A 27593-nucleotide genomic window follows, 5' to 3' on the forward strand; every position below is an offset into this window, starting at 1 on the left:
TTTATTAGTGCTTTACTCTTTTTTTCTTTTTTGCTGAAAACAAACAGCATGCATGGTGGAAAATGGGATTGATGAGAACAGAGTTTGCTGGCAGGAAAACCAAAACAACAACCTGAAATAAGATAAAATACTCATGATGATGAGTATGATTAATGATTAATGATTGCAAGAAACCTCTTTTACATTATACACAGTCATTTCAGCCATTGTTCATATAAGAATATTGACAAATGCAAGCATGAAGTGGCTATAATGGATACTTTATAATAGCAATGTATATCTGTTTTTTGGGATTTAAGCAAGTATTAGAAACCAGTTTTCCTGGGGAAGGTGTAAATAGTATTTCTACTAATACTGTATGTTTATCGTTATTTATATATCATCTTTTTATATGATTATTTGTATATCTTCATTTAACATCTACAGTAGATTGTTTCTTTTGTTCATGCCCTAACCATTCTTTGTTTTTATTAATCACTGCACAGTTCTCCTAGTGTCTGCCACTCTCCACAAGAAGGTCAAAGGTCAATATCGGGTACCACAAAGTCTTTGTGGAGCTGGCAGGGTTTAAGTATAATATATAATAATATGAGGAGGGGGGTCTCACACTGAAAGACATTCATCCTTTTAACTATCGCCACCCTGCTTCCATGTCGTAATAATGATTTTTCAAACAGTTTATCTCATCGCCATGTAACCAAACAACACACAAACAAACAATCATCATCTTGGTTTGGTGGTGTGATGTCAGCAGGTGTGGTCAATACCATCCAGCTGCATCCTCATTAGCAAGGCGTGAGCAACATCCTCACTGCCTCATTAACGAATCACAGCACACGCGCACACGCATGCCCATGTGATGATTTTATGATTTTCTGTGTGTGTGTGTGTATGAGAGAGAGAGACTTACTATGTGTGTGTCTGTGTGTGTGTGTGTGTGGGTGGGTGTGACACAACGTTCAGATGGTCAGTTCATGGAAAAGATGAAAGACTTGGCCAGCTGATGGTGAGTCCACTTAGACACACACACATACACACTAACCTCTCAACGGAGTAAACATGCGTAGTTTTCTGGAGTAATTAGAGGCTTTGAGTGAAGGACTGCCAGTGTCTCAGCTGGTGTGCGGGTAGAATAAAGTCAACAACATTTAATTTTCTCAAATATATAAATGATGAATGGATGATGGATAAACAGATGGGCCAATAAACTGAGAAACGGCGGAGGGATGGATCGATAAATCAGAATCAGAATCAGAATCGTCTTTATTGGCCAACTATATTTACACATAGAATGAATCTGACTCTGGTTTAGTGGCATTCAAAGCACAGAAATATACACAAGGAATCACTATATACAGGTGAACCTATTTCTGTTAACTGTAAAGATAAATACTACTGGGGAAAAAAAGTTACTTTATATACATACTGTGTAGTATGTTCAGTATATACAGCCTGTTCAGATATACAGTAGTGAGTGAAATGTATTGCACACTTTGTATTTCAGACTAAAATAAGTGTATATCATTTGTTGGTATAGAGGGTGTTGTAGTGTTTCAGGGTTATAGCTCAGTGCCACAGTGTGTTAACTGCTCATAAGTGTGACGGCGAGGGGGATGAAACTGTTCCTGAGTCTGGTGGTTTTGGCGTCCAGTGTTCTGTAGCGCCTTCCAGAGGGGAGAAGTTGGAACAGGTTATGTCCAGGGTGCGATTGATTTCCCATGCCCATTTCCTAACTCTGGAGGTGTTCAGATCCTGTATAGTGGGCAGATCAACACGGGTAATCTTTTCTGCAGACCTGACTGTTTGTTGTAGTCTGTTCCTGTCCTTTTGGTGGCCAAACCAACCCAGACAGTGATGGATGTGCAGAGAACAGACTTGATGACTGCAGTGTAGAAGTGGATCAGCAGCTCCTAAGGCAGGTTGTACTTTCTGAGCTGACAGGGCCTTTTTTATGACTGTGTCGATGTTGGACTCCCACTTCAGGTCCTGGGAGATTGTAGATATTCTAGAGGAGGGGCAGTGATGGGGGGCTCCTCCTGATTTTGACCGTCATCTCCACAGTTTTGAGCACGTTGAGCTCTAGACGGTAATGACCGTACCACAGGGCCAGCTGCTCGGCCTCCCGTCTGCATGCATACTCCTCTTGGTCTCAGATGAGGCAGATGACTGTTGTGGCGTCTCTAAATTTCAGGTGCTGAACAAATGATGAATAATGATGTAGAGATGGATGCAGATTGACAAAAACAGGCACAAAAGCCAAAACAAAGCTCAATCTATTCTATAATACTGCACTAGTACATAATATAGTACAAATGTAATAATATTCCACTCTATAAACATCAGTCCAAACCGTATTCCTAGTAAATTCTTCAGCTTTAATATCATTTTTCTGTCGGTATATATGAACCATTTATTTGCCGCCTACTCCGTCCACAATATGTTAGAAGCAGTCAACATCTTTGGAGTTTATTTGGAGCCACAATGACACGTGGCAGTTTTGCTGGGATGAAAAATATCCCCCAGCCCTTAATATATGGTGAAACCCTATAGTGGTAAATTCAGAAACTGTATAAAACGGAGGCACATACACGCTTGCATGTGCGTGTGCCACTAGGCTATAATATGTTTGGACAGAGAAGGATGCCAGGCAGTGCCCGTTAAAGGCTCTAATGTGGCAGTGGTTTCATGGTGGTTGGCACAGATCAGCAGGAAGAGGGCAAAGAGAGGGATATAAAAAAAAGGGAGTGATGGCGGAGGAGGGGGGGTTGTCTGGGAGAAAAAGGGAAAGAGGGATTTGGGAGTGAGAGGAGAAAGGAGAAAGCTAAAGACAGAGGGCTATAGTTACACAGGCACACCACAGGCATCAAACAGTGGTGGACATGAAATTTCTGTCTCTTGCTTTTTCTCTCTGTGTCCTCACTTCATCCCTCTCTTTCTCCATTCCTCTCTCTCTCTCTCTCTCTCTCTCTCTCTCTCTCTCTCTCTCTCTCTCTCTCTCTCTCTCTCTCTCTCTCTCTCACTCTCTCTCTCTCTCTCTCTCTCTCTCTCTCTCTCTCTCTCTCTCTCAGCCCATTCGCAGTGTGGTCCTGGGGGGATCAGAGTGGAACCTGCCCTCTCTTTCTCCACTTATATTCTCTCTCTCCGTCTTTCATCCCATCTTTTCTTTTCTTTTTGGCCATGGAGGGAGGGGAGGTGGGGGTGGGGGAGTGAAAAACATTCTTACTTCCCCTAAACTCATCTTTTATTAATCAGAACTCAGCGGTGTGTCAGGAGGAAGAGTGACGCAGGCGCGAGAGATACTGTGAGAGAGCACGTTGAAAATACGCCTATGGTGAACACACACGTTCACCAGGAAAGTGCTCGAACATGCGACTGACCGCTGACAAATGCCTCAGGGTGTTTCATATTTCCTCTGCTACAAAACAGGCCATCACAAAAAACACCAGAGTGCTTGCTTTATGCCTGAGTATGTGTCAAAGAGAGAGAAAAAGAAAATTAGCGAGACAGATGACTTGACTGCACCACACAACCTCCCTCTTTCTGTCATTCATAAAGCCACTCTCACTCTCTCCTCTTTTTCCTATCTACTTCACACACTTTAACACACAATGCACACACACACACACACCAGCTCACAGGCGGAGCAGAGCGGATATTCTGGGTGGTGTTATTCCAGGTGTGGAGTCATTGAGGTCTCCATGCTGTGACCCTGTTATCCTGGGAAGAGGGAGAGTATTAGAAGCATGCCGGGAGAGGAAGAGACTCTATATCAAAAACACATTTTGCCCTGAGGCTGTATCACTGCAGCTATATGGCTACAAACACAGACGTTCACATACATACATGTGCGAAGACATTTGTATTTACATGCACTTGTGCACAAAATGTGATGCTTTTGTGAGCATACATACGTATAGTATAAAACCTTTTGATAGACTGCCAATCATTGACAGTAAAAAAGGTCTACCAAACTCTTAACTCAGAAACTGGACCTCCTTTTGTTGCCAAGTACCACACTAGATCTGGTTAAATCTTTACTGTCACTCATACTATTTACTGGGTACTATGCTAAATGTATTCGCATGTTTAGATCGAATCCTTTACTTAAGTGAAAGCAGTAATATTACGCTGTAAAAATGCTCAATTGTAATTTTAAGTTTTTATCAAATATAAACAGTCTTGCACAATGTAAACAGAAACTTCATGTTTGCATTGTGCGTATCCTTGAGGCCTAAAAAATGTGCTGCATGCATTTTCTTCCTCATAAAATATTTGAAAATGGTGCAATATTTGTTTAAATCCATGTTTACTGTCTTCTTCCTCTTTTGGCAATTTTATTTATTGTTGGGTGGTTTATTTTATATAAATGTATCATATTTCATAAAGTTTGTTTTTGTGACATCTTAATGTGTTAAGTAACTAGAAACTATGGCTGTCAAGTAAGTAGAGAGAAGCAAAAGTTTCAACATTTTTATCTGAATTGTTGTGGAGTTGAAGTCTAAAATAGGATGAAATAGAAATACTCAAGTACCTATAATGTACATTAAAATACAGTACTTGAGTAAATGGACTTAGTTTCATTCCCACAGATAATTCATGAAAATAATTTAAAGAGATAAGTAACCTGTGGTGTTTCACACTCATCATGCATAGATGTAAATGACAGTGTGTGCATGTGTCTAATGCTTTCCTGAGGCTTTGATGTTCTCATTAGAGTCCCATTTAGAGTTCATTCTGTCTCGACACAGTTAAGTCATTACAACTAATTAGAGCCTCTGAAAGTCTTAGATATAGTTATTGGCACTGGTTAAAAAAAACAAAAAACAAAACAAATAAACACTGGAGCGCTTTTTTGTAACAAGGTAATTAAATGTCCGACCAACCAACTGAATACCCCCCTCCCCCCGACCTTCCAAGCAGATAGGAGAATCCACGGTTGCCATGAATGTCCCAAAAAACACAAGAGACTCTTTCTAAAGCTGATGACTGGTTTATCTGTTCTGGGCTATTTGTAGAAACATGGCGGTGCAACATGGCGACCTCCATTGAAGGGGAACCGCTCCCTACGTAGATATGAAGAGCTCATTCTACGCTAACAAATACAAAACAATTCTTATTTTTTTATACACTAGTGAAAACTTGATCATGAATATTATGTTCTCTTTCTGCCAAGTCTATTTCACTAGATGCCACTAAATGTTACACACTGCTCCTTTAAATACAGTAATAAAACAGCATTCCTTAAATATGCGCTAAATGCTAGTTAGCGCTGGGCTGGACGTCGAGGGAGGAGAGGCGGGCTTACTGGACGCCTTCACCGCCAATTCTCAATTTTAACGACTTTGTTCTTTGATTAAAAAACGCCTAAATGGTTCCAGTTGAGCCAGAGAAAGAGAAAAGAAATAAAACTCCAACATCTAAGAGATGAAAATAACCGTTGTTCTCCAGTTTTAAGAGGCACGTGTGCTGGGGTTGGAATGAGACGTCAGTTACGAGCTGCAGATGTTTGCATGGCTTTTTTATGATTGTTGTTATTTTCAAATTGCGGCGTTTCCGTGATGAGCTATACACTCGTTAGGAGTGTGTGTGTGTGTGTGTGTGTGTGTGTGTGTGTGTGTGTGTGTGTGTGTGTGTGTGTGTGTGTGTGTGTGTGTGTGTGTGTGTTTGCGTGTATATGTGGGCAACTAAGAGAGAAACATTTGAAGAAAAAGACTGAAGTACTTTGAGTTTAATTAACCATAGTCCTAATCTAATCTTTGTTCTTTTTAGCAGTTCATTATACAGTCTAATCACAGGAAGCTATAGAGGTGATTACACACAATGATAGCCTACTCACATATGCACACTAACACACATGCACACACCTATGGGAGGTGTGTTCAAGAATTCCCTGGCATTGAACAATACAGGGTAATCAAAACCTCTGCACACACAATCCTCCATTCTTATGACCTAATACACACACACAAACACACACACCACTCAGATTGAGTCTTCATGTGGTTTCACGGGTTGTGAGAGGAGAAAATGTTTTCACCTCTTCTTCGCTGGATGGAGAAAAACCCATAAAAACAGCACCTGCTCACTTGCTTTTTTCCCCCCATCTTGACTGCCCCTCCTCTCCATCTGTCTTTGAAGGGAGAAGAAAGAGGCAGTGAGGTAATGAGATTAGTTGTTTTGTTGCTGCGTAACAGAATAACACTGATTACATTTGCATTTGACTCTATCCAAGGCATCTTAAAATGATTGGGCAGGTAGGGGTTTGGCGCCTCGCTCAGGGACACAGGCTGGGGTCACACCTGCCAAGTTCAAGCAGCAGGAACAGGAACCAGTAGGCCACCCTGCCACCAATCACACCACATCTGTAAATCATCCAGGTGTAGACTGTGAGGTGATAAAAAAGCAGGTTACTTTAGCAGTAACGTAGACTTAGAACAGAATGTCTTTTGGACCTTGCAGATACATTAGACATGCTTTACAGTCTGTTCAACGCCAACAAATGAATAGTTTACTTCCGCAAATTATGACTCAGATTTGTCATTAACAGACCTTAGATCAGCCTGAGAAATATTCATAACTGCGTCTCCTGCTGACTGGGCTAAATATGACTGGAGCCAGTCCTGCAGAGCTGTTGACCTTTGTTGATCTCATTCAAGTCTATTGCACACAGCACACCTACATAAAGCATTACACGGATTATTGTCTTGCATTGGTTAACAATGCCTTTTTAACCAAAATCCATTGAAACCAACCATGACATTTCTTCATTGTGATTTTTCTTCATTCAAAAATGGAAATTAAATAATATTGCAGAATGCATGGGGAGTCCAGTTTGGCAACCGCTGCTCCTCATAACAGTTAGCCTGAATACCAACAGAATAATTTACTTACATTTCTGCAGATCATTCCCTGAACCACTTTGTTTTATAACTAAAAGAAAACAGACTTTAGTAATGTGTTGGCTTGCAGGTAAGTATGAAATTTAAAAAAAAAAAAAAAAAGGGAAAGCCACACACTCATACTTCTAATGCATCTTTTTTCCAAATAGAGTCCATCGTGTGTGCAACTTTTCTCATGTTTTTATTTTTTTTCTGTAACCATTTGTTATCTTGAATATCATCTCTCAGCAACTCCTGGATACTTCTGTTTCGCACTATAATCTGTTCATCATCTGTTTTTTCCTCTATCCTGATAATTGTAAAGTTAATGTGCGCAATATACCAAGTTTTCAATGAGTACCAAAAAATCTGAAAGTTGTCAGTTGGATCTAATTATAAGCCAGCTGTAATACGTGTACTAAAACCACAGCAATCCTTTCAATTCTGCTGTGTTGGACAACTAAACTCGAAAAAGAAAACGTTGAAAACTGACCTTCTGCTTCAGAGGATGCTTGATATGTCAGTGTTTTCAGATATCATAGTCCCAGTTATTATGAGATATTTTGGCTAATACTATCACTACTTAATAGGAGTTAGCTCAAATACAAAGGCCTGACCTCCAGACAGTGCAGCAGGTTATAAGATAAGACAGTCAGGACTTTTGAAAGGCTTCAATCATACACCAAAACTTTGCTGCTTCTCACCAGAGTTTAACTGTCCTCCGTTCTCACCCCTAAATGTTCCAGTTTCCAATGAAAAGAAAATTACGGCACCATTCACAACAGTTAATAATGACTATAAATACCACAACCATGACATTTCTAAACTGATGAAGAGCTAGAAACAAAAAAACATACCCAACATGGGATTGACTATACTTTGTGTATCTGCATGGCGGTTTTTTTTGGGAGAATAAACTGAGATGAGGTTAGTCTCTTAGAAAATTGGTCTTATTAGCTTTGCGGTGGCTGCTGCATGAAATGGATCACATCTGCACAAATATATCTCATTTACAAGGAGGAACACTACGCATGATTTAAAATCTGATGGGACTTGTAATATTACATATGTTTAAAATCCATGCACACATATTTTTCTTTCCTTTACATTCCAGCGTTGTTCCAGATTTGGTTTACAGCCCTACTGGTTTATTTTTGTATAACTGAGATGAGATTATTTGTCAAACCCATACCTTTGGCATTGGTTAAAATCATTTATAGATGATATACATGGATATAAATTTGTTTTAGTTCGATCTCATTAAAATAATGATGTGATAGGCTGTGTAATGACGGGCTAACACCTGGCTTGGCTCAGCAATGCATGTTTGATCAGTGAATAAAAAGGTGAATCCAACACCAGTGCAGCAGTTTCAGGCTGTAATTTAGAGTTACAAAGAGTTTGAGTCATCAGCGTCTCTCGCCCTGTCTCTCTTTGACTGCTTATAAGTGTGTGTGCGTGTGTGCGTGTGTCAAGACATTTCTGCCAGAGCAGGAGTTCAACTTGAATAACATCCGAGGCACACAAAGGCCTGAATAAACGGCGTCATGACCAGAACCGGCTCGTAAAAAAATTTCAATAAATGTCATAGATCCATCAATTTCTATCAAGCGCGTCAGTAAATACCACGTTTTCAATGGAAGGTTAACTTTATGAAAGAGAGCAGGGGTCACTTCACTTGGATGACGAGAGACTCTGGGCCAGCATAAGCAGGATATGCTCGGAGGGGCCCCAGTCGTTTGCTTTGCAGTGTTGGCACAACTGCAGATAGGCACAGAGTTCAAGTCATGACTTTCCCAGTGGAGCCATAAGGGGGATCCGGCAGTTCTTGTCTGGGATTCGGCCTCCCAGGACGGGCTGCACGGGTGATGGGGGGCCACAGATTTTGGAAGAAGGGAGGTAGATGGCTGAAGCTTTGTGCTGCATCTCCTTATCTGTCTGCTGTTGGTTCACCTCCTTCCACCCCAGGTCAACTTTAGTACTAAACCACTATATGTACTCAGGAGAGATCAACATGACACCCAACAAATCTGAAACCCTTTAAAAAGTAACTTTCTGTATGTAGGTATCTCTCTCTCTCTCTCTCTCTCTCTCTCTCTCTCTCTCTCTCTCACACACACACACACACACACACACACACACACACACACACACACACACACACACACACACACACACACACCTTCCCAGCGCTCATGCCACTTCCGCCATAAAAGCCCTGGCAGCGATCCACGTGCCCATTAGCACGCGCTAAATAACTGTTAACAATGTATTACCCAGACTCCCCTGCACCGGCACTTCTCCCCCTGCACCCGCGTCCCTTCAAAGCTCACAGGTAATTATGTCAAAGGTTTTTAATAAACAGCCTATTCAGTGCGCAGTGGGTTACGCCTACCTTCACAGTGACAAAATGTACTTTTAAGACGACACGTGCATAAATGAGCTGTCCTCTGATTGGCTCAATAACGCCCAAAAGCCATTTTTAAAAAATCACCAGGTAAAAAGCGCACCTGCACAGGAGAGCTAATTGAAAGCGTAAACAAAAGCAAGGCGCCGTTTAAAACCGTGTTGCTACTTTTCTTGAATGCATGACAAAATTATACATTAGAAAGCATATCAATTTGAATATCAATGTAAATTCGTTCTTTTTCAATCAATTTCTTAATTTAAAAAAAATAAATAAAACCAAATGGAGGTTTGAGAGCAACATCTTGATTAGCGCGCAGCAGCAGTAGCTTCATTAGTGGGAAGAGAACCTGCTGTGTGCAACCTGTGATTTACACTTGTTTTAAAAATAGCCCATTTTTACACATTTTACATACACGGACAGCCTACATGCACTAGGCTAATGCTAAGTTTACGTCCTCTTTCCAGTGGTTTTCCAGTAGTTTATCCAACCAAGTCAGGGCGCTGACAAATTGAGACGCTAAACAGAACTGAGGCAGTCTGTACTAGGTTTATGTAGCTATGTAGACTTACAAAGTCTGAAATTAATACAAATTAAAAAATGATGAATTAAACGCAGTCAAACCCCAACCGTTTTTCCAGTTACTGGTGTGCAAAACGTAGCCACGTTCATTCTAAAGGATATATGGAGCATCTAAAGAGGAAAACCGCGGGTCGTGGCCTGCATGGCCACAAAGACAGAAAATTAGCCTTTATATATTTTTAAAGGCGCACATGAGATTATTCCTCAATCTTATTGCCTGAAAATGCTTCCGGTCATCTTGGCTATAAGCCTGAAAGAAATGACTTTATTTATAGATGTTGGAACATATCTTAGAAAATTGCTATAGGCCCATGTGAAGTCATATCTGCATCAAACGATAGAAATTGCAGGGAGTCAATTATACTTTCCTTAATTATTATATTCTGCAGCGATGGTCGGTTGTGATCCTTCTGAAATGGATCAATGAAACAATAAAAAAAAGATAATAAAGAATCTTAGACAAACAGCAGATGGCATACTAATCTGTAAGATGCACGGTACAGTGCACCTGCTAACGAAAAGAATAAGCAATAAAAAATGTATTTCTACAAAAACAATAAGATTTTTATTACAAACGCCTGAAGGCTATATATTAACAAACAAGATAAACTTGAACGAAAATCTTTTTTTCTTGAATACTGATCGACGCCAAAAGTTCATATTATTATTATTATGAAAACACGCCTATTTACAGTTATGTGATTAATGTGGCTTGTCTAATCAGACACAGACTATTCGCGTAATACAACGTATCTCGTCAAATATTAATAATAAAATATGATGTATACAAGCAAAATAACAGCAACAACAACAACAACAAAATAAGCATAATAATAATAATAATAATAATAATAATAATAATAATAATAATAATAACAACAACAATAATAATAATGTATGTTATCATAGTATTTATTATTATCATTATCATTATGATCGTTATTATTATTATTAGTAATAGTAGTAGTAGTAGTAGTAGTAGTAGTATTTATTAATAGAAACATTCATCAGACAAAACTGCCGTCTCTGCCAAAGTATTTAAAACATTTTGGGGTGGGGTTCCCCATGACATGATGTGAACTTGAGAGATGTCCTTAATCTTAATTTAATTAACGACGGTCAATATATTAATTTACACTAATTTATGGTCAGTTAATACATCCTACTTACAACTTTTGTCGTATTTAATTGTAATTTAGTTAAATTTAGATAAATTCAGGGTAGGATATTATATTGTTAAAAGTACGTTAAGGTTTTCATCTCTGATTAAGAAGGCTGTAAAACACAATTTGTTTAAATCTGATAATCAAGGGGACATAAATACTTAAGCACCTGGTTTATTACTAAATCTAAAAATGAGTTTTGGTTAACTATATTTTTGAGATGTTGCACACAGGCTAAAACATGAGTCTATAGCGATAGTTTTACGTCTACACGTTATTATATACCGGCTATACTTCTGCCAAAATAAGTGGTGCGTTTATGTTAAGTTGAAGCTAAACTTCATTTCAAACGGGACATAATTTACTTAATTCTCACGGAATGATTAAGAGATATGACATTTTGAATTCCCGCTGGAGGCAAAACACTGCTCGGCTTTAGATCTAATGGCTGTGGCTCGGACCTTCCCCTCCACATCCAATCATTTACACTGAATCCTCGCCAATAAACCACGAAGACGTGCTGTTTATTTAACCAACAAGCCACCAGAGGCCTTGAGCTGTGCAGCGGAGGAAACATCAATGAAGCAAAAAGGAAACTTTAAAAAATAGGCTAATTAAATCCTGATGTGAACAGGCTAATGGCATATAGTCTAATCAAATTCAATTCTGGCAAAATATTGATTAGTAGCTGAAAAAAGAGGCTGCTAATTAACTAATAGACATATTAATTAAGATATCGGTTAGTATTAATATGCAAATTGTTGCATATCAAACAGTTTTGCTGTCATTTGTCTGTTAATTTCATTATTGCCAGAGGGCCACCAAGACCTTTATCAGTTTTGGAAATCTGTACGCGCACACTCTCACGGCCTCCCTGTCGTTTATTTATAGCCAAGTTCTCCTCTTCCATATGTTAGAGCCTACACACACACACACACACACACACACACACACACACACACACACACACACACACACACACACCAGCACGCACCACACACTCATTGACGCGGCCTTGAAAGCGAAAATGATTATTTCCAAACGAGCACACAGAGGATCCAACGCAAGTCACGTAAGCCAACTGCATTTTAAATCACTTCACCGATCCCGTTCATCTCTTAATCAGGATTACAGTTAGGATTATAAATTAGCAAGATTTATTATTAAAGTTTAACAGGCAACAAGCACTGAAGGCCTATTAAACAATTAATTAGGTATTATTAATTTGACGAAAAAAAAAAAGAAAAAAAAAATAACAACACATAGGCTGCGTTTATTTATTTAAGGACTGACTTATATTTGTGACTCTATAGATTATAAACTATAGTGTAAATACCGTTTTGTTGTCTTGCAGTTAAAGCTTTATCTTTTAAAAAAATGTTTTATTGCATTTAAGCCAGTCACACAATGTTGTCATTGCATGGACTCTTACTGCAATGAAACATACCAAATGCTTTTATTTAGTTTATTAATTACATTTTTGTTGTAATGTTATTAAGGAAAATCTGCCAATTGTCGGATTGCTCGATTACACTGGACGCATCTCTCTCACACACACATTTCAGACTTTTTAGGCTGTCTTTCGATGTGCACTAAAAGATAAAATAAGCAAACGTTGACCATGTATTTTCTTAATATATGGGCCAGTGAATATATAGGGTATATCCGCAGCTGTAGCACATTTATTTTGGCCGCTCATGTAACGATTATCACATACACAAACGCATTCTGAGGCATTTCTTTCTTTGTGAACCAGCTTAAAGCTTTAAGGAATATTTATTTTCTGGATGGGCACAAGTGGCCACCGTGCACGAGGTACTAATGGCCAGATATGCAAAGCATGTCAGGCCGGTGTGTGAAAATGCGCGCAATGCACCAGAGAGAAGCTCCCTCGCTCTCCTTCTGCAGACATGATTCATTCACCAGCTCTACTTTTACCACATAAGGCGGCACGAGCGGCCCCCATAGCGGGCGGGACTGGGGAAAGGTTCCGGGGGGCTGTGATTACTCGTGATTGGTTGCTCCGCGTTGTGATTGACAGATCCCTTTTTCTCCGGCTCTCCTCTAAGCTCTGGTTGTTGACACCCTCCAAAAGTCCGCACGGCGCTCACGAATAACGGAGACATTATTGCAGCTCGTCCCGGCTCACCCTGTTTCCTCCGCCTGACCGGCTTGAGGACGGGAGACACCGAAACTGTCCCACCGACAGCAAAGGACACTCATCGTGGATTGACTTATTTTGCTACTTCCTGCGTTTTTAACTTTTCTTTACTCGCTTGTAAGCTCTTGACGCTGTCTTCTTCCTCTCGTTCCTCGCTCTCTCCCTCTCTCTCCCGAGTCTGAGAGAAATGGCAGAGAAGCGGCGGTCCCCCTGCGCCCTGAGCGTCAAGGCACACGCATTCTCTGTAGAGGCTTTGATCGGGGCTGAAAAAAGACGCAGGACGGACGGAGAGGATGCTGAGTCCCCCGGCTACGAGGACGGAACTGATGTCTCTGATCAAACCGGGAGCCCGGGCCCGAGGGCCGACAGAGCCAGCACCAGTGACCGGGGCAGCGAAGCTGAATGTGCCAGTGACGGATCCCGTAAGTAAATAACAACACAAAGACAGATAAAACAACAACAATAACAACTATATTATTATTATCATTAACAATAATAATATTAATGACAGTTTACCTGTACGCAATTGATGATACCACTATTCAGTATTTATAGTAGTGGAAATAAATATCAAATAAAGTTCATATTATATCTAACCAATCTTATTTAAGCTGTATCTTTGTTTTTTACTGACATACAGCAAACAAATCTACCTTCCAGCTGGTCTATAATGAATTCACATTTGATACCCTATAACTATATTTTAAGGGAAATATTTAAACTTCATCATAACTTCTTGCTGACATTACTTTTCCAGAAGTTTCTCCAGCATTTTGCGTGCTCTCTCCTCTTTGTTGCCCATTAAAAGTCAGTAAAATAATAAGGAAAAGATGCGGATTATAAACCACAACAATGATCGGGCTTTTGGTCAGAGCTGCACAGTGGAAATGTGATATCATATCACGGCCCTGGTCTAGTAAATATGAGTGGTGTGAGTGTGACTAATGTGCAACGCTTTATGAGTTGTGTTGCAATCATAAACACGCCAATTAGCAGCGTATAAAGGCCGGGAAGCTGCCACGGCGAGGATGATGCGAGGTCTGCAGAAAGCATGAACCAACTGGCCCTTAAAAAAATTAAGACTTAAATCTGCTACAAGCCTAAAAATGCACTTGGCTGAGGATTTGTCTTTGTGTTAGTCTGGCTTATTAGGTCCATGTCTAATGTCCAGAAATGTCCACCACTTAGCGAGGCCTGTGTTGAATGGCGCAAATAACAACAGCGGTGAGACACATAAACACACTCTAAACATATCCTCTGTATTAAAAACACACACATTTAAACTCAAGAACTCCATACTTACAATAATTATACAATTCATAATGGGACTTAAATTGCTGTTCAGAAATGACACTGACATGTACATTGAATCTGCCATATTCAGCAAGGAGTGGCCTTATTTAAAGGTATATAACTATACTCTGACAGATCCCGAGCTTTAAGTGTAATCAGTGTTTAAGAGTTGGTTTAATTAACATACTCATAGGGCTACTTAAGAGCATGTTTATCTCCTTGAAATAACAGCTATAAAAGAACTTGTAGTATGTAATAAAATTCGTGTCCTTTTTGTGAGCTGCTGAAAGGTTTCTTCATCATTGCAACAGGACAGTTGCAATAATGCTCTTAATAATAACTTATATTGCATGGCTGTATGTCATATTTTAAATGGTGGTGTTTAAAGATTGAGTGTTTTAGACAGTATGGCCTAAGTTGTGCAACACAAGTCGTGAAATAGGGAGTTTGTCCTGCTGTGTTTGTGTGCTTTTAAAATATATTGTATTAAGAATTTAGTGTTTTCCATGACTCATAAAACACAAATGTCTCTAAGTGTAACACCTTGTTGCCATTACTCTACTTTTTTTTAAATGGATGATTCACTGTTAAAAACGCGTCAATCTCTTGCTTCTTTGCTTTTTCCGGTGCAGCAGAGAGCGAGGACGCGCTGTTAGAGAGCCCGCAGCCCGTAGCTCTGTGCACGGCCTCGGTCACCGGTTCTGGAGAGGAGACCCGGGTGGACCTGCAGGGATCAGACCTGTGGAAACGGTTCCACGAGATCGGCACAGAAATGATCATCACCAAGGCTGGAAGGTATATAGCAGTTAAGAAGAGTCCAGATGGGGATGGATAATGTCTGGGAGAAAATATGAGAAGCTCTGAAATAAACTTTACTGGAGAGAAAAGAGATAATCAGAAATATTACTTTAAAATAAAAACATATATATATGAAAAATTGAATTAGATGGTACATTAGCCATATACAAACAATACTTTAGTTTGTACTGGATAATTACGGACTTGCTAAAATCAACACTTAAATATTTATCTAAACATAATTTATTTTCTTTCGTATTTTTATTGTTATCATCATTATTATTATTATTACGTGTTGTAAATCAATGTTGCCTGTGGTTTAGCTGAAATCTCCAATGCAGATGATTTATTTGGTTTTCCTGTCAGGCGGATGTTCCCCGCTATGCGTGTGAAGATTACGGGCTTGGACCCCCATCAGCAGTATTACATTGCCATGGATATAATCCCTGTGGACAACAAGCGATACAGGTAAAACGAACTCCACAACGCCTATAAGTGCTTATAGTCCTTTTTATGAAATTTACAATGACATTTGAAAACAAAATCGCAGGCCTACACACTGTGATGGGAATATTAAAGTGATATAAAAAAATAAAAAAACATCCTCAAATATATCAGAGGCCTATAACCTACACGCATGTCATATAGAAACAGGAATATTACAGTAATTTTGTTCCGCATGTAGTCTTAATTTAGCCTCCATATACACTGTGTCTGGTATAACCCGAGATTTTTCAATTGTGCAATCCCAGTTCACTCCCCACAAATGGCGCTTGGCACTGGTGTTTTTGTCACGGCGGTTTTGCCGTCCCTTTTGGAAAAGGCCTTTTGGATGCCTAACCTCTCCACCCTAAGAAGGTCAAACCAACAAAAGCCGTTATAACGCGTATAGGAAAACAGCGTGTTATTGCAAAAGCGTCAACTCGGCCAAGTCTTTGCATGCTCTACACTGCAGGTCTATCATTTCAAACTTTGAAAAAGCCGTTTATATGCAGACACATATTTAGCGGCATGGTGGAGTGATGAGTGATATCTTTGAGGGCATGTTATTCCATCAGTCTGACAAGGTATTGTACACGGACAGGAGATTTACAGATCCCGTGTGTTCGTTCAGTTCAGAGCTGCGGGCCAAGAGTGAAGGAAGGAGAGGCTGCAGGTTTTTTTTTCGACCAAACGCTTTAACAGCAGGTGATGAACACCTTTAACCAGATGAGGAACTAATTAGTTTCTGTGTTTCTAGCTCAAGACCATTAGACACTTACAATTTCCCTTCTAAATCGTTTTCAGAAATGGTATATTCCACTTCAGCTGTTAAAAATACCATATTTGACGCATGTTCAACATTTTCATATAAATTGTACGTGAGAAAAAAATCTGTTTTATTCGTGTTATCTGTTAAAAATATATATAATCCATATGTTTTCCTTTATAACAGCAATCAGCTGCGGCCCAATAGGATTTCAATTCTTAGCTCAATATTAATCATAATTTTGACTGAATTATTTTTATTCCCGTGTCAAGTACAGTATGCGCTCTCTCCAGTTTTAAAACAGGCTTTTACATTAATTTCTTCTTATCACTGCGGATTTTTGCCACCAAAAGTGACCAAAATAACCAAGCATTTTTTTTATTTTTTGCCATCGAGCATAAAATGTTTAAGACTTCAAAATCAAATGGGTGTATAAAAAAAAAAAAAAAGCAAACTCATGACATTGTGCTCATTCGTCACTCTGTGTGTGTGATCCGTGAAGGTACGTGTACCACAGCTCTAAGTGGATGGTTGCGGGGAATGCGGACTCACCTGTGCCGCCCAGGGTGTACATCCACCCAGACTCACCGGCCTCGGGAGAGACTTGGATGCGTCAAGTGGTCAGCTTCGACAAACTCAAACTGACCAATAACGAGCTGGACGACCAGGGACATGTAAGTCGCACAAAGAGAGGACTGGCTGGTTAAAATATTAGAATTTCCGTGATTCTCTTTGAATGCACCTTATTGTTCCTCTTTAGTTGTAACTTATTTTTTGTCCATTACAATATTCATATTTAGACTTTATATTATTTTTTGCCATGATAATCCTATGCTACACTTTTGTAAACAAAAAAAACTAGTCATTGCATTCTTTCTACAGCATATTGTATGAACATATGAATAATAATATATATTAAGTACAAAATTAAGTCACATCAATTGATCAATTACTCTGGCAAGTCTGACATTGCTTCAAGCGGGTAATGTTCTTGTGTGTGTTTGCAGGTGCATGTATTTATTTGTGTGACCATATGTGTGCATGTTCACTTCATGTTTTAGGACTGTAAATAACACACATTTCCTGTTATGTAATTTAAGCCTCAAGCAACTAATTCCCCCACTCCCCTTTTTCCCCCCAGATTATTCTGCACTCCATGCATAAGTACCAGCCGCGGGTCCATGTGATCCGTAAGGAGTGTGGAGAGGAGTTATCCCCAGTGAGAGCTATCCCTGCTGGGGAAGGCACCCGGACCTTCTCCTTCCCTGAGACCGTGTTCACCACCGTCACAGCATATCAGAACCAACAGGTAGCATTGCTGACCTCCATTTCCTCTTAAAACCAACACCACTGGCTGATCCAAATATACAAAATAGCTACTGTGGCCACATGTTTCCAGCCTGCAAGTGCTATTCTGACTGCCCTGTTGCTGAAAGATGTTGTTTGTTTTGTAGTTTGTTTATAGTTACATGTCTGCGATGACTGATAAAGATTTTAAATACATTTCTACACTGGAGTATGAGCTCTTCAGCTACTACGAGATATTGAATAGCAAAATAAGAATCAAGCCAACCAAGAATATTATGTTTTGCACCTTGGTCTGGAGAAAAGCTCATTGGACTGATTGTTTAGAGCTGAGTACAATACGTGTCTTGTTTAAGGTTGCTACTCAAGTTGATTTTTTTTAGTACTTGTTCATTGCTTGAATTTCCTATATTATCCTGACTTTTTCCCACCAAGTTTCAAAGCAAAGTCTTCAATAAGGGGTAGCTGCTCAGTTTTCTGGAGCTTTGCACTAGAACAGTCAGTTGTGAACTTTGAAGTTGGGAGTTAGCTCAGTCGGCTGGGCCGCAGCGCACGATGGCTGATGTCAGAACATGATGGCGATGCCTATAAAAGTCTCTTTGGATGCGGGTCACAGAGCTGGGCCTTGCACACCACCCACAGCCTGGGCAGCCCCACAGACATTTACCAACATGCATGCACACACACACACACACATACATGAAATCATACATACAGTATGTGCAAGGAAACACACAAAAGTACAGGCATGCATTCCCAATATATTAAATACATAAAAATATCCCAACTGAGCTAAATGTGCACATAAATATATTTATTCATAGACCTGATTTAAAGATTACAGAGAAGGAAAATTATATTTGCTGGCATACAATATATGTTATCATGCATTTAATAATAACTGAACTTTTGGAAATAACGTGAGTCTTATTCTGCTTTTCAGATAACAAGGCTGAAAATTGACAGAAACCCATTTGCTAAAGGCTTCAGAGACTCTGGCAGAAACCGGTGAGTTCATTTCAACGAGAGATTTTCACATTATCTAGTGCATTAGGGATAATGTAGGATGCTTGACTGCATTATATTTTGGCTTGGTTGTGGTTTTTGTCACGGCTATTTCAGTCAGATTTTATGGGGAGCAAAGCTATGTATTTATTTATTTTTTTCTAATGGAAAATGTGCAACAGCCTCCCTATTAAATCTGCCCGAAATGGCACTAAAGAAATTCACTTAACTGAACAGATGTGGCACATATTATTTCACTTTCATTCCTATTAATCAGTGATGCATTTTCATTAAATGTGCTAACTTTAAAGGCACATTAATTTCTTCACATAGTTACAGGCATATGCAAAAGAGAGGGAAAAATCTAACCTCGGCTGCAAACCCAAATGGAGCGTCAGATTCCAGCCAGCCTCGGGAACATAAACATCAACAGCAAAATAATAAAAGTCAAGAGTGTCCTGACGAAAATCTGTATAAACACATTTCTAAACATATATAAACACAGCATTAAAACAACACAGCAGTAAAACTCCAACAGTCTCCAAACAGCCACTCCCCTGAGGCCTCACAGAAATCATTAGAGAGGAGGGGAGAGAAAAGGGGGAGAGCAGGAGAGAGAACGTGTGAGACAGAAAATTTGAGAGGGAGGAAGGTAGAGGAAGGCAAAACTGGATAACCGAGGGACCCTGACAGCTGACCCTATAAAAGTTAAACTCAGGAAGGCCGAAAAAAACTCCCTTTAAATATTACAGGAAGAGTTAAGCAGTTTGCTAAATAAACTTCTGCTCTGATAGGCTGCTTTGGAGCACACAGAACCGCTCCGGGCAGCTTGTCTAAATTATCACCGTGGCTACAACCCTGCAGGGGGGGGGACTTTTATCCTCACGCTAACGAGGGGTAACAGAGGACTTGCATTACCCCGCCACAGCAACCCTCTGCCCCACCTAGAGGAGGAGGGAGACGCAGATTGGGGGGAAGGGGAGTCCCACCTCATAAATCCTTGCTGCGGCTTCCTGCTCCTTCGTCCTGATTCGCCCGTAAAAGCCGTGTGAAAGCAATTACCTCCGAGCACCCGGCTGGCAGCAGCCAATCGCAACCTGGCGTTTATGCCCCTCATTACCTGTGGTCTCCATGGAGACGGTAAGAGAGGCCCCATGGGCGACTAAGATGGCCGCCAGGTGCTTGGTGTAATGTACGACCCTGGTGTGGCATGCTGGGAGTGAGTGGGGCTGCAGCTGCATCAGTGACTACAGAAAGTGCAGGACTAGGAAGTTCTGCTTTGTGTGATTTTGTGATGATTTGTCTGTCATGCTGATGTATGCGTGTTAACGAGTGCATTGGTTTGTGCTTTACAGGATGGGTCTGGAGGCTTTGGTTGAGTCTTACGCATTCTGGCGTCCATCTCTGCGGACACTCACATTTGAGGACATCCCTGGCATGGCTAAGCAAGGTACTGTAGAGTTAGTTAACCGAAGAGTTTTAGTACTGAGAATATATATATATATACATATATCATAAATTACATGTGCTGTGCATATGACTCATATTGTCACGTAATGATTCATATTGCCATTATCTAATCTGCCACCACTATTGTTAAGATATGGTTAAGTTTAAACACAGAAACTACTTGGTAAAGGATAGGGAATGACTGTGGTCATAGTTACAAAAAAACAATGTCAACTGTTTATAGGTAATGCACTCTTTTTCCTAAAGTTTAAATCTGTATAACACAAAAATATTTTACATAAGTTAACATAATGTCAGTGATCGTTGAGACACTAAAAACTAATTTAATGACAGAATGAATCATTGATAGCAGAAACCCTGAACTTTCTAATGACATTCGCAAAGAAAAAGTATTCAATGTGAATTGGTCATGCTGGTATCAAAGCCAAAACTGATGCATCCCCAGTTGTTTTACACATTTGAACAAATATTCAATGCTGTCATTGTTCTCGTGAGAGCTGTCTTAAATAAGTTCACGTGGGTTTTATTTCTCTGTTTTTCTGGCTTTGCTTCTGTAGGAGTCCCAGGAGCTCATGGAGGGCTTGGAGCATCATCTCACCTGCTCTCCACATCTCCGTGCTCCTCGCCTTTCCAGGTTTGCCCCCTAAGCCCACCTGACTACACCTGCAGCCGCCCCACGCACCCTCTCCATCGTTACAGCAACCCCCCAGAGCCGTTCCCCCCTCCCAGAGGTCCATCAGCGTACGAGGGTGAAGGATTCTGTTCCCTGCCTCTCCCTGCTTCTCAACTTGGCTATCTATCCAACCCCACCCCGCAGGGTTACGCCGGTCTTCGCCTCCACACACCGCCCTACAGCCTGTATGGCTACACATTTCCTCCCTCACCACGCCTCGCTGCCAGCCCAGACAAAATGGTCGCTGCTGCCACTGCCAATCATCAGAATCCTTTCCTTGGCTCGTCTCCCAGTGGGACGCTAACGGACAGTCTGGGTGTGCTCAGCGGAGGACAGCAGGGCTTTTTGTTTGACTCTCGGACTTTAGGACTGGCCGGTAGCCAGCCGGGAGGTGGGGCCTCGCAGGTCACTGCCCACATGGGCTGAATTTGACTCCAGACATCTACGGTTGTCACGAAGACAGAATGACTCTCTGGAATGGGTGTAAGTTGCCTTTGGTTCAAAAATGTTCTACGAATAAATCATCTATGTGCTGAACAAGCATCGAGCTGAACTGGACAAAGAGAGAAGAGTGACAGATCAAGCCGTTGCTTCTGTGAGCATAAAGAGCTTGCCAAAGCTCCTTTAGCTGAGGGGAATATTTTACCAAGTTCTTATCTTCCAAGTATGGTCTATAGCATGTGCAACTACAGTGGCCACTGGAGGGGGAGACTTCCAGTGGTTTTGGATAAGGAGTTTAAATGGTGTAACCCAGTGACTGAACTGGAACTGATTATGGATCGGGCAGAAACTGGGCTGGCCCAGACACTCAAAGCAAGCACTTCAACCCCTGGCAGGAGTCTCACTCCTCCTCAAGCAGCAACTACGATACTCACAAAGCATTCTACATCGCCACCATGATCTGGCCTGCTTTGGAAGGAGTTACTGAACACTACTTTTAAACTTATTTTTAAGGGATATATTGACTAAATTCTTTTTGTCAATTAAATTCGTTCTCATTACATGCCTGACGGTGTTCTCCATCAAGTTTTTTGAAATAGCAAAGATGTAGCTACATGTAGCTAGAGTCCCCATAGTAACATGCACCCCAGGCAAAGCCTTTTCAACACTCAGACTTTTGAAAAAAACCTTTTACACATTCGTCACCAGGGACCTGTTGCATATTGACCTGATGACATCACGACCATGCAAAATGTCCCAGTGACAGTTATGGACTGATGAGGTTAAAGCAGTGGAAGAGTTATGAATGACGGACTGATCTACATATTCTACGTCTGGTTTGACAGACATGTACTTGATGCAGCTGTTTGGATGTCAGGCTGAATTATATCTTTCCTTGTGTAACAGAGACGTAACTGCACATGATGACTCTGTATATAGCAGGGGAATGGGAGGCAGGAGGAGAGACGTGTATATAAAGGGCTGTGTGACCCTTCGCACTTAAAAAACCCCAATGCACCTGCTTCTGCTCTTTAGACTGGGTCAGGTATGCAACAGCCAACCCTGAACTTGACCGAAAAGCTTTTCTTTGCAAACATGCGCTATATCAGCACGCCTCTTCGGCCGAGGACATTAACATGTTCTGTGACCTTTTTGAGCAAAATAAAATATATATATTCATGCCAAAATGTTTATATGTCATCGATATCTTACTAATTTAAATAATTTTGGATGGTCCAGTAATACAGTTGTGAGTGTACGTGTGTGTGAGCTTTTTCTTTCGCCATTTAAAAAAAACTAAAGTCAATCCAATACTTACAATATGATAGTTCCCTGTGAAAACAAAGAAAGGAGGACTGTATGCTTATTTATTCACTCTCATGTAAGTGGTGTTGTGTGTGTGTCTGTGTGTGATAACGCAATCAAAGGCTGGGGTTGTTTCACAGGCTTTAGATGCCAGAGAAATGAAAAATACCACAAGAGACAGGGCGAATGAACTAAGGCACACACACACACACACACACACACACACACACACACACACACACACACACACAGAGACACACGAACACATACATACATGGGACATACACAAACAAATAACACACTCACATTGTCTTTATTGTGTAATGGCTATGTAAACTAATACCCAGAAGTCTGCTGGATTGACTGCTCACATGAGACAGGGTGTGCAGTGATTGTGGATGTGGGTGTGAAGGTGCCGATATGTATGTGAGTGTGCACAACAGGTGGTTGAGATGTCAGCGAGTGTGTGACCTCACAGTCTTAAAGTTCATGTAGATCCCAGAGAACTGACCCCCCCTCCTCCAAAGTCATACTAGTCTGCTGAAAACATAAGTCAAATTTTTCTAGAAAGAGCGGTTTGCTGTCGCTGAAGCTTTCTAATGTTGACCCATTTTAACACCTGAACAAGCAGACCAACCAAAGCCTCTAAGAAACCAAGACAAATGAGAGAGAAACCTTTGGATTAGTCACAAGTATTTCGTCTGTGTGCCTCATACCTCAAATAAATTTTACAATCAAAACAAGACACACACACTGCACACTACAGCTATTATAATACTTAGAAGAGGCTTAGTCTGTAGTAAAGCTAAAAAAAACAAATGAAGTGTAACAGAAGACAACTTTAGCAGCTGAAAACATGAAACTTGGACCCTGCTTCATGCTTATCTTCACATCATAACTAAGCAGTAAAATACTCTTTCAAAACTAAAACTGGACTGGGGACTACATCTGAAAGAAGAATGATCACAGGTAAAAACGTACAGGAGAAAAACCCTTGTTGTATCAGTGAAACATGACAGAGGTGGAAAGTAGATCTGTAGAAGTAGTTTTGCAGCTTTTTATTGATTTACTAGCAACCTGATTTTTCACCTTTCCTAGTTTTCATCCCAAAGGTCCCTGACTCTCATGCTGTCACCCATTTCCTCCTTAGCTCCTCTGTCCCCCCTCTCAGTTGTCTCCTGTCAGTCTGAAGGTGAGAGGTGCTGACGAGAGGAGCACATGTGAGGGGGGAGGGAAGGCGAGGGAGGACGGAAGGGGGGAGGAGAGCTTATTTTAGAACGCAGGAATGATTGGCTTGTTGTTTCTGAGTGACAGGGGACGGGACCCCTGCCTGGTGCATCAATACCACACACAGACACACGCACACACAAGCACACACACACGCACACGCACACACACACACACACACACACACACACACACACACACACACAAGGAAACACACACGCAGCAAAGACAGATAGAAATGCATGTATTCACCCAGCCATGCACAGCGTCCACCGAAACACAAATTCATTCTTGCAGATAAAAGCACAAAAACAATTTCCTCATGCATAATTCCATCTGGAAAGAGGATAAAAATCACAATGAAACAATAAAAAACGCAATAAAACTGCTCATTTATATGTAATCTGCTTTTCCCTGTCAGATCCTTTAACAGAATAAAATAGGTGGAGGTTTTGATTTGGAGAGGATTTTACAAATCGAGGAGACTGAACGAGTGTAAAACTGCAGAACTTCTCAGACATACACACACACACACACACACACACACACACACACACACACACACACACACACAAACACACACACGTGCACTCATATTGACACAGACACACTCCTTCATGGTGTCAGCGGTTGGGTGATTCTCGGCTGAGGTGGGGACATTGCCACTTGACCAGGTGCCGACGTGACAGATCTGTCACGCTTTATGCCTGGTGGAGGAGGAGGAGGAGGAGGAGGAGGAGGAGGAGGGAGGAGGAGGAGTAGGAGGAGGAGGAGGACAGGAGGGGAGGAAGGAAGGAGGAGGAGGAGGAAGGGTGGGTGGGGTAGCTGAGAGGAGGAGTAGTGTGTATTTGTGTGTGTGGGTATGATTTAAGTCACTTTCAGAGACATGAAACAGATTTAAGATATGTTAAGTGGGGACGGCTTGTGCAATTGGGGACAAAAGCAGTGTCGCCACCGTTGCAAAAAGAAAGAAATGCAGGAAAAGGATGATAAGATTCAATGTGATTCATTCTAACAAGAATCATCATATGGATGTCAAGTCACTGATACCTTTACTTTCAAGCTCAAACATTCAACTGTGTTACTCAACAACATAGACTAATGATATAATGGTGATGACTTGATTCACATAATAAAGCCTAAAAGTCCTCTTTACAATAGTCCCTATGCCCCAAAGTTTGTTGCACCACAAAATATTAATGTGTTGGATACATGATGCATTCATGATGGGAGCTATGGTGCAAGTGACAGAAATACTATCTCCAAAATGGTTATTCCTCTTGGGAGCATGGATCAATGAAGGAAATGTTATGACTGTCTATTAGATGGAGCTTTTTAAAAACCTATATAAATATATATATATATATATATATATATATATATATATATATATATATATATATATATATATATATAGAGAGAGAGAGAGAGAGAGAGAGAGAGAGAAGAGAGAGAGAGAGAGAGAGAGAGAGAGAGAGAGAGAAGAGAGAGAAAGAGATGAGAGAGAGAGAGAGAGAGAGAGAGAGAGAGAGAGAGAGAGAGAGCCCTGCTCTGAATCAGTGGATGAATTGTTAAACTTGTTGCGTTTTCTTCCTCTCCCTTTATTTTCACCACAGAGAAAAAAACATTAAAACAACCCAAAATACACCACTAAAATCCATGTGAAAATGTTAAGATTGTGGCTACTGTTAAATATTGAAAAAGCCAACATTGACAGGGTGCAAACCTGGGTCATATAACAAAGTCTTACCTTACCACTACTGCTGGTTAGAGAGGGAACATTAGTAGGAAACAGAGCAGGATTTGGTTCGGCTTTGTCTGGTATTTTAATGTGTCATCAACAACACATGTCACATTAATACAAATGACTATGTTTAATGCATCATCTTTACATGTAATACCTATTATTACCTAAAGCAGACTACTTTGATTTACTGTTAACATCACATATACATAAATAAAACATTTAATAGCGCTGCCAAAGCATGTCATCTGGACATTGATATCCCCACAGCTCCAGGGCATCAAATCAAAGCTGAGTGATATCAGTCGTTATTCCACTGAGTGTTTGCATGTGTGTGTGTATTCATGCCAGCTCAGGCAAACTAATGTAGAGCTACACTATGAAAGTAATACATAAATGATAGAGAGCAAGCAAAAGGGAATATTCTGAATATACTTCGAGCTGATTGATTATAACTGCATGTTGCCATGATAATGGTTTAAGTGATAGTGGTCAACTAAACATTAGCATTCAATGAGCATTTCTCTAAAGCCGTGTTGTGTCAATACACACACCAAAGTGCATAGCTCACTTGCACTTTTAAAATACAGTATTTAAGCTTCCTTTTTCTACTTGTTGCTAAATATTACAAGCAGCTATAATTACTTGTGACCTTTCTGGTCACAGTGTTTATAGGATCTGCTACAGTTTGGCACGTGGACTTGACTGACTAATGCAGACAATGCAATACAGATTGGAAACTGTTTTCTTTTTTAAAAATTGGGTTAAATGAATGTGGATTATATTAATTGTGTGCAGCAGGGAATGAAATAAAATGAAATAGTGCTGCTAAGTTGGGAAAACTGTTCATCTGCATTGCCTTAAAATGTTTCCCATGTACAGTATGATGGACTGTGGCATTCTCAAACAGTGAGTCTTGGCGAAAGTGAAATAAACCTATTTACCATATCTTTCCTCTACACCCACCGCCTTTCTTTCCTCAGGGAATTGGCTACCCTGAGCTCTCAACACAGAAGTTAGCATTTGCATAGAAGCCAGTTATGTGGTTTAAGCGTCCTGTGTGATTGAAGTGTGCATTAACATATGGGCCGACGATGTGACCACGTGGTTGAGCGTGCTCAGAAGGGGAGTTGTGGCCTGCTGTTCGTGACCGAGCATATAAACCAGGGAGTCCACAGGTGAGGTCATGTTGGGCAGTGACAAGAAAGTTCCCTGGAGCGCAAAATAAGGTTTGGCAAAGAAATTTGCAACCGTCAGAAGCGAAAAAGAGGTCCGTTTATATCTGATGAGTAGCATATTAGAATTACAAATGGCGGTTTCGACAAACGTATCTTGAAATAAAGGAAAAGCCTCAAGTTTTGTAAAGGCAAAAATACTGTAAAAGGTTTCCCAAGCAGGAATTTCGTAATGATTTCAAAATATGTGTCAACACTTGAGTCAAATGAATCTTAGTGAAAGATGAAGCTTGTGTGTTGCTGTGTTTCTCAATGTTGAAGAGTCAAAGATTTACAGAGGGGAAAATATAGAGGAGAGGAGAGGACTGAGTACTGGGGCTCCTCTGTCCCTGATGTTCTTCCAGGAAGTGCACCTGTGCTCTGATGGGCTTCAGCTGGTGACAGGAGGAGGGGTGAGATGCCGAGGATGTTGCAGGCTCAGCTCAGCTACTCCTGCGTGACCTGTTAATGGCCAAGCGGGTATTTGATGACAGTTGCAAGAATCTGAGGCCCTGGATGTCCTTTACAGCTGTTAAATCTTTGTCATCAAATCTCCCCCACTAAGCTGATTTATAGTCCGCTCTGCAGTGCATATTTCTCAGTACCCTCTATTAGACACTCAGTGAACTCTGACCTATGAGGAGGAATAATTGTGACAGAATATTTTCCTGTAATCTT

At 40.6% G+C, this 27593-nt stretch overlaps 1 protein-coding gene across 1 annotated transcript; it reads left to right on the forward strand.

Moving 5' to 3' along the window:
• Nucleotides 1-13378: 13378 nt before the first annotated feature.
• Nucleotides 13379-21410, forward strand: tbx18 (T-box transcription factor 18). Its single transcript, XM_062437469.1, has 8 exons — nucleotides 13379-13613; nucleotides 15117-15279; nucleotides 15649-15750; nucleotides 17034-17205; nucleotides 17673-17840; nucleotides 18780-18844; nucleotides 20197-20291; nucleotides 20869-21410. The coding sequence occupies exons 1-8, from the start codon at nucleotides 13379-13381 to the stop codon at nucleotides 21408-21410; spliced, it is 1542 nt and encodes a 513-aa protein (XP_062293453.1).
• The last annotated feature ends 6183 nt before the right edge of the window (nucleotides 21411-27593 follow it).

The sequence above is a fragment of the Scomber scombrus genome, chromosome 17 (assembly GCF_963691925.1).
Source record: "Scomber scombrus chromosome 17, fScoSco1.1, whole genome shotgun sequence".
Classification (NCBI taxonomy): Eukaryota; Metazoa; Chordata; class Actinopteri; order Scombriformes; family Scombridae; genus Scomber; species Scomber scombrus.